At 46.3% G+C, this 8760-nt stretch overlaps 2 protein-coding genes across 3 annotated transcripts in view; one reads left to right on the top strand and one right to left on the bottom strand.

The window, feature by feature from the left end:
• The window catches only part of GGACT (gamma-glutamylamine cyclotransferase), a 44542-nt gene extending 42333 nt beyond the window's left edge, over nucleotides 1-2209 (top strand). The window contains exon 4 of the mRNA XM_006909386.3: nucleotides 1-2209. This exon is cut by the window's left edge and continues 18 nt beyond it. Coding sequence (XP_006909448.1) covers nucleotides 1-306 — 306 coding nt within the window. The 3' untranslated portion in view covers nucleotides 307-2209.
• The window catches only part of PCCA (propionyl-CoA carboxylase subunit alpha), a 337827-nt gene continuing 331046 nt past the window's right edge, over nucleotides 1980-8760 (bottom strand). For both annotated transcript variants that reach the window (XM_015587373.2, XM_015587371.2), the window contains 2 exons: nucleotides 4936-5013; nucleotides 1980-2324 (listed from right to left, as the gene is read on the bottom strand). In XM_015587373.2, the coding sequence (XP_015442859.1) occupies nucleotides 2256-2324; nucleotides 4936-5013 (147 nt within the window). In that variant the 3' untranslated portion in view covers nucleotides 1980-2255. The remainder of the gene's footprint in view (nucleotides 2325-4935; nucleotides 5014-8760) is intronic.

The raw sequence follows: 8760 nt of genomic DNA on the forward strand, positions 1-8760 counted from the left end.
GTGACCCCCCCAGGGCACCGCCACTGTGTGGTCGGGGAGATCTACGCTGTGGACGAGCAGATGCTGCGCTTCCTCGACGAGTTCGAAGGCTGCCCAGACATGTACCAGCGCACCTCAGTGAGGGTCGTGGTCCTCGAAGGCGCACACAGCGTCCCCAACGAGACCCCCGCTGCCAACAGGACCGTGCAGTGCTTCGTGTATAGCACAGCCACCTACCCGCCAGAGTGGGTCCACCTCCCGTACCACGACAATTACGACTCTCAGGGGAAGCACGGGCTTCGCTATAATCCAAGGGAAAACAGATAAAAAGTGCAAGGCATGATAGAACCCTGATGATTATAAGATTACCTCAGCCTGGTCTGCACTCACTGAATGCAGAAGCATAATAATGCCCTTTGAAACAAACATTTGTAGAACTCAATCTGTGGAAAAAGAAATAATCTCTTTTGTAGTGGCAGCCAATTTCCCAAATAATTTTGACACACTGATAACAAGATTGTGCCCTGAGGTCTATCTGTCCGATACTGCTTTATTCCTTGCTGTTTAAAGAGCATCATGGGCTTGAATGTACCGGATAAGAAAAATTTAGGATTTTAATTCCCCTAAATGACATTTCAAGAACTCATGTTATCGTACTTTTTTTTATTTTTGCTTTGCTTTAATCTGAAGATAACATTTAAAATGAATGTAAAGACTTTGTGTTGCAGCTAGATTCTCGCAGCCCTACTATATTGATTCTGACCTGTAGCACCAAGATAAAAAAAATTTAAGCTGATCTTGGCTTAGCGTAATTTAAAAACCTCAGGAAAAACATGTTGTATTTTACAGTAGTTTTGGAGTTATATATAACATCATTCTTCACAATTTTCAAATCAAACTTATTAAAGAGTGGCCATTTAAAATTAAACTAGATGTTTTAGGAAATCAAATATGAAAGTGTCGGTGCTATTTTTGGCTCTTTTCTTGGGCCTACTTAGTTAGAAGGTTCTTTTCATTCTAATCTAGCAAAATAACGAGCGCCCACTTGCTGGCAGACACAGCTGAACACCCCTGATTTCAGATGGAAGCTCACCCAAGCCCAGGGCCTAGCAGCAAGGCACTGTTCCTGCTTCCCGAAGGGAGCAGCATTTGGGGGTGGGCCTTTCGGAGAAGAACCAACATATTAGTAATTTGTTCTTCAGGCTTGACAGAAAGCTTAGCTTCCAAATACAAACAGCACTTAAAATAATTTTAGCAAGGCACGAAGTACCAATTACTACCCACCTCCATCTGATGATCTGTCAGCGTAGATTCAAATCAGTGCACGATTCTGCCTCTGCTTACTTACCAGCAAAGTATGAAATGTATTCCAAGAATTTCAGAACCAAATGAAAATGCAGCTGCTGATCCTTAGTAACCTCATTCTCCATTGGGAGAGCTCACTTAACTCTTCAACTTAATGGTAGACTATGATCGCTAACTGCATCTGGCACAAAAAACATGATCATTATTTTTAGCCCTTTTTTTCTTAATTGGAAACCTACTTCACAAAAACACAAAAAGGCAAGGATGGGTATCAGCTGATGGGCTTGTGGCAGCCCCACCTACTACAGTTGGGGTGAGGGAGCCCCGAGCAGAGCCTGTGGGATGGGGGAGAGAGGACCATGTGAGTCAGCCGCCCCTAAGGTGATGCCCCGAGGGATCTAGCAGATTCGGTACTTAATCGTTAGAGCCACATAGAAGGGATTTCCCAAATCATTGGTGCTGCCTGGGCTTAAGAAGTTATAAATAACCACAAACGGGGAGTTAGGTCCTCAACCGGGAGAAGCAGGTAATAAGATTATAAGGTGGCAAATGCTAATTTAATGAAACTGAAGGCAAAGAGCTGGGATTTATATAAATTTTTAAAGGATCACAATGAAATGCTAGTATTTAAAGTCTACTGGCACAGCCTGTAGCCTCTTATGTACATTGTCTTCATTCAAAAAGGCAAACTAATATTTAGACAAATGCTCAGTTTTATTGATTTAATTTTGATACTAGGAAATCTCACAGCAGAAGTACAAATCATATGTACAAGTATTTATGTCAGTAAAAATTTCCATTGGTAATTTTTTGGCAGAATGTTGGTTTTGACTATATGTGGAATAAATATGACCGTGTAAAATCTGCCGCACAGGAGTGTTCCTGCAAAACGCTTGAATAAATGGAGTATGAAAGAAGAATAATACAAATGGCTAATTAAATTGGGTGATGATTGGAAGGCTATAAATACTTCATTGCAGTTCCACGAGCAGATCTCCTTCTCCAACTGTGTCCCCAGCTTTACAATGCACCGATTTCACCTTGAATTTAAAAAAAAAAAAAAGGGAGGGGGCGGTAGTAAGAATTACTAATTATACCAGGAGGGAGCAATCTCGTCATCCATTTCTGGAAGTGAAGAGACAGCCTGGCAGGCTCTGGAGCACAGGTAGAACACTCGGCCCACACAGTCAGAGGGGACCTCATGCCTGGGACGTCCTCCTGGAAGGCTGTGACTCGCCACCTTCCACTCTCCTGGCTCTGCCGTCCTTGTCTGTCCTAAAATACGCTGGTGCAAGGGGATTTCTGCTGCTGTTTGCTGGCTGGCCCTTGCACTGGGTGCACGCAGGGGTCTAGGCAGCATCTTAAACTCCAGTGTTGGTGCTGGCTGAGCTCTTAGCACTCAGCCCTCCCAACCTGTCTACAGTTTTAAGTTGTAGAAATGTTCTCTGAGAGGTAATGGTATTATTAGTTTAGTATAGAAAAAAGAAAATTACATGAGTCCAAACAGGTACTAATTAACAGGAGAAACTTCCTAGCCTGATTGTAATGTAAACTTCCTTCTGAAGGGAAATAAAATACTCAGAAGACATGTGGCTGTACAGATAGTATAGTACTTCATGGCATGATGTGGAACAGGCACCGAGCTCCCACTACCTTGCTACTGTGCCTTGTCATTCTACTCACTTCTCCCAGTTTTCATCAAATTTTGTTTTCCCAAATTGGGTTCAGATTTACAAGGAGCAGGGAGGCGTTTAGACTGGGGAACAGATAGTACTTGACTTCTTGGAGGTTCTTGCTTGGGCATGAACATGAACAATGGGTTAGAATACGTGGCCAAGAGGAACAATGCTGGCACCGACGGGGTTGGTCCCCTGGCCTGTGTCCCCATCGCCCCACTCTGAGCCAGAGAGAAAGAGGGGCCTTATTCCCTTGAATTCCAGCCTAGGCTCTTTCTGGCAGTGTGAACCTATGCCGTGACTAATTCAGAGGCCTTTTCGGCACGTGCTATTTGCACTGAAGTAGGTGCTTTTTATCTAAAGCCTCCGATGTTTGTATAAGATATATTTTTTCATGATGCTGCGATTACTAGAGTGGAGCACCCATTTCTATTGTGACCTTTTTCTCTGGGAGGAAAAATGGCCCTTCCGGATAAGAACCACCAACTCTCCGGCTCCCCGGGGCCCGCTGCTCTGGGCTGGGGCTCTGGCCACTCCTGGTAGGCTCTGCTGCGGGGATAGGAGGAAATGGGATGGGCAGGAAAGACTCCCACTACTCGGGGTCAGGCCACAGCACAACTTTGCCCAGAGCCCATCAATACCGTAAAAGCGGCTCTGAGCTGCTGATGACCAAGGAGCAGCTAAACCTTCACCATGAGACCCAGGCTATGAGGACATAAAACACACTGACAGACATGGGCCCCCTACTCCTTCAAGGAGCTGGGACCAAGTTCATTTTTGTATTAGTACCTCAGTCTAGCAACACAGGCCTTTGGCATGCATCTGACACATATTCTCTGCCCCCCAAAACGAGGCCAAGTTCTCATCATGGAAATTTCATGCTAACACAGCATCAATGTTAAATAATCCCAAGAAACAAATATAACAGTTTTTACAAGGGCAGAAACCAACATTTTCTTGTTCAACTTTTAAAAGATAATCAGATGTAGAAAGCGGGATTCCTAAAGAACTGCAAATCATGCCATTCAGCCGTCTGCAGCCCCCTCCAGCCTGGCCAGACAGCTTGAGGCTCACTAGCTACGCGGTGGGCCTCCACCCTCTCAGCTGGAACTGGACTGGGAGGGTGGCCTATTGTCTGAGCAAGTTTCGTTTCATTTTGGGGTGACACAGGCTGTGTCTCTCTGACACAAACTTCATTGTGAACTGACAGTACCTCTCTGCCAGGGCACCCGATGTCCCCAAGGATCAAGCTCACCTTCAGGTGTGGCCACGGTGCAGGACACGGCCAACCTATGCTGCTGTCCTCACCTCAACTCGCTCCACACTTCCTCATCAAATCGACCTTCAGAAAAGGATCATTCTACTACAAATGGTGTCTTTTTTTAGTCACCAAATGAATAATGAATTTACTGCTTTAAAGGATTTTTCTATTTTTGAGGAAAAAATACATTTAAGTTTTACTCAATAAATTTCAGTAATAATACGTCTCCTTTTTGCCTCCTTAAATCATTAAGTCCCAAACGTGTACGTGGGGCTTTCAGCTCCTTGATCTAAAATTGAATTGTTCTCTTTGTGGAGAAATTATCTTGAAGAGTTACATTAATTTTTACAATCTCTAAAACCATTTCCTGCTGTGTCACTTAAGTCTCAGATAACTAACTGCCTCTAAGACAGATGCAAACATTAAAAATTAAAGACTCCTTAATTTGAAAGACATGAGGGTGAAGAACGATTGTTCTTTGACTAAGTGAACATCAGACGACTCTTTTGGAAGGTGTGCTCTCCATGAGTCAGGGACTCATTGTTCCAGGGTGAAATGAGCTCCTGATCTTAATGTCCTCATCTGTAGGGTGCAGAGGTGGTAAAGAGATCACCTCTCTGGTCCTTTTCAGGCCTAACCGTTCCAAATTCAAAGGTGGAAGTTCCGCTTCCTGTCACAGAGCCGGCATGAGCTGGCGGGAACTTGGGGACATACCTTGCCAGTTTTCCCAGCTGTCATACTGTTCTGCATTTTCATGGCTTCGATTACACAAATTTCCTGACCTTCTGCTACCTGGAAAATGATTAAAAATGGACAAGTTTTACAATCATTCTAATTTTGCAACAGTGCTCAAAATGAAGCCATTAAAAGATTCTTTGTCAAACATGCTGAAATTTGATCCAAGTGGCAGCAACGACCTCTGATAAATACTTCATATTTCAAGTTCATCTTTGGGGGACAGCAGAGAAAGGCCATCCCCTCTATCATTAAGTCCTCATTAGAAAAAAATCTCTGATATTCCAGGAATGGGGTGCTGGTTGTGGGGCCTCCCCTGGGAATCTCTGAATCTACCTTTTACCACAAACAGAGAAGTGAAATAAATGGCACATTTTCCACTTATAGGAAATGAAGTGGAAAATCTCAAAACAGAGAAAGATTGTGGATTCCAGGAGCTGAGGGAAAAAAGGGAGTGATCGCTAATGGGTACCCGGTTTCCTTCGGGGTGATGAACATGTTCTAATAGTGAATGTGGTGATGGTTGTGCAACTCTGTGAATAGACTGAAACCACTCGAGTGTACTTTAAAGGGGTGAATTGTATATGAATTTTATCTCAGTAAAGCTGTTATAAAAAAAAAATGGAGTTTGTCTATAGCCCTCGGGAGCTGGGAACAACAGCCAAACATCCAGGCCACGAGGCCCACTGTCCCACCCTTTGCAAGACATGCCAAGTCTTAATGACGAGCTGGCTCCCAGAAAGCACCTTCCAGCACAGGGAATGGTATCTAGAGCTGTGCCCATTCCTCGCAAAGACGCACACAGCTCATGCAGGCAAAGGGCTCGAGCTTGGAGTTTCGATGTTTGCCTTTCGTTATGAAAGAAAATCCAAGCGAAGCTGGGTACAAACCTTCTGGGGTTTAACCTGGGGCTTCCACTCAGGGGTCAGCTGTGGCTGAAAGCTGCTTTATTCATTCTCTTCTCTCTGCCTTTGATGGGTAAGCACTAAGGAGCTGGGCCCGATTTTTCTCCTATCTTTATGAAAAAGGGTCTCCCAATCTTTGAAATGGGAGAGCTGAGTTTCCTAGGGCAACTGGCTATGTGGGGTGCTGCTGGGCATCTGGTGTGGGGCTCCCGGACACTCGCACCACCGCCGCTGTGCTTGCCCAGTGTCGCTAAAGTGCCTGGAGAATGTTCTTTCCTGAAATCCCCAGATGATCTTCAAGCCCCCTCCCGGCCCCCCGTGGGGCGCAAGCTGTCTTGCTGGCAGTCGGGACTGCCTGAGCCCTATGCATTCCTTTCCTCCGCTGATCAGGTGGTGGGCTGCTTTTTCCTGGCACAGAAACATAGGAAGAGAGGGGATGCCAAAGCTTCAGTGCTGGCACAGAGGAGAGACTGTGCTGGAGAGCTGGGCTTCAAGCACTGTGCTCGCTGCCCTTTTTGATTCATTTTCACCTGGCATCTGCATTCCGACTTGCTGTTCTCCAAAATGCAGGGGGAGAAAAGTGAAGGCAGCTCGAAACAATAAATATGCCCTGTCAGGGTGTCAGAACAGCGACTCCCTCAAGTCGTCATTTCGGAGCCTTTTGTCCCCCCTCTTTTCAAAGGCAGGCAGGGACCAGGCAAGATGGGAGAAGGGCAAGTTCCCCCAGGGTAGTACCTGCCATTTAGCTCCACATACAAAACCCTGTGGACCCAGACCACAGCTTCTCAGATGGAGGCTGAGGGCCCAGAGCTGGCCCAGGAAACAGTCCAGCAACAGGGCCACAGCGGCTCTCTGGGAAATGGGTCTGAAATTCAACAATGGGAATTCTATCCAAAAATTAATAGTAAGTTCTCTACCTCCGTGCTGCGGTAGTTCTTTCCTTCACAGATGGCCGAGTGCCCACTGCGGGGCCTGTGTGCACCTGCCTCCGCCCCTCCCCCCAGCCGGGCTTCCTCCGCAGGCGTCTGAGAGCTGGGCTTGCTCAGAGCCCGCATCTCCCCATCCCCGACCCCACGGGCTTCTCTTAGGTGGCCACGACCTTGCCCCTCCGTAAGTCAATTCAGTTAATGCAAACATGAAAGAAGAAACGAACCACGAGATTTCTGATGGTCACACCAAGGGGGCACAGGCCAACCTGACGACAATGCCCGTGGAAGGACGGCTGGGCCCAGGCCACAGCCCAACTTCAGACCCGAGCTGGCCGCACTGGAGGTTAGATCAGGGCCTAATGAAGCCTGGGGGACAACAGGGCCTGTGTCACTGCCCATTTTGTCTTGGCTGGCTCCGTGTGCTCGCAGTGTGGGTGATTTGCAAAATGGTCATATATAGGTGACTGCAAGTGGTTAAGTCCTCAGGCTAAGTGCAAGTGGTTAAGTCCTCAGGTTAAGTCCTCATTAATTAGAAAAGCAAAACCTCTGATTTAGCCACAGATAATCAGGAGAGGTGGGAAAGTCCCAAAGTTATAATACTCCCTTCTCTCTGATTGTGTGACGCTGGCAATTTGATTAAAAGGACTTCAAAGACAGTGCGTCTGGATTTGAAGTGACCGCTCTTTGCCTGACCTGCAGCACTGCCCTGAATGGCAGAACTCAATCCTCACAGCTCCACCTTTTCATTCCTTTTTTCTCTCCCTAGTTCCCTGCCCTGTGTCTGCTGGTCTCTACTTATGTTATTTAGCGGTAGATGGAAACTGAAGTAATTCATTTCCCTCTCTGTGTTCACTTACGCAATCTGTTTCTATAGTCTGTTTTCACTCATTCATGCCTAAAAGAGAAAGAACTCTTGGAAGTTGTTCCTTTACCCTACAAAATTGTGAGATATGTTTTAGTCAGTAGAATCATCTTATACCTACACACATGCACGCGCATATACACACGTGAACCTGATTTGAATTCAAGTTATTTTACCTCTCGAAAGCCCGAATCAGAGAAGCAAATATGGTACAAACCACACACAGCAAAGAATGAAGATGGGGCCACGACCCCACTGACTGGCTACGCCCTACATAGGCTCCAGCTCCAACACGGGCCTTTCACCTCGACACCATGGAAGCCTCCTTGTCCAAGGTGCCTGCGCCCCAATCCTTCCAGAGCTCGGGGACATAATGGCAGCACCGTCCGGATTTCCCCGTGCGCGCGGAGAGGACAGGCATCAACTGAGCGAGCAGAGAGGGTGCTTAATCGTTCAGAGCTTGCACCAGACAGCTCACATGTGAGGGCGCTGCCACTGAAGGGTCTGTGTGCGCACACTTCTCTAACACTTTTGTGAATCATCTGATAACGACTTAATGATTGTGACAGGATGTCTCCAACGTTGGGCTTACAAAATGGTCACAAGCCTCGCAAGTCTTTTTGATAAACCTAGTCGGCCTGATGTACTTCTCCGCTGTCTAATTGGTGTAAAGTTTGGAGGCCTGAATCCTATATCTTTCAACCAGCTTATTGCGTCCTCTCCTTTGACACGGGGTCAGGGTTCACATTCACATCCGATTATCAGAACGCACTCATTAAGCGGGAGCCTGCCTCGCCCCCAAATGAGTAAGCCAGAGAGAAAACTCGGCCCATTTACTCAGCAGATTTTAGCATGTTTAGGAGGCCTGAATGTCACTCGGCACTGCTCTGTGCTGAAGACTTTCAGACATCTCCAGCTGATGATTAATTGTGAGTGATGGGAAATAAAATCCAGTAAAGCCAGCTGCTTGCCATGGTCGGCAAAATGACTCTAATGGATATAGGCTGCCAATTTTCCAGTTTTACTGGCAAGTCTTCCAAGTGTAATTAAGGGAAGTTATAAATGATATGGAAATCTATCAAGTTCCATTTATTTTCAGAGGACTCTT

Source organism: Pteropus alecto, unplaced genomic scaffold (assembly GCF_000325575.1).
Source record: "Pteropus alecto unplaced genomic scaffold, ASM32557v1 scaffold13, whole genome shotgun sequence".
NCBI lineage: Eukaryota > Metazoa > Chordata > Mammalia > Chiroptera > Pteropodidae > Pteropus > Pteropus alecto.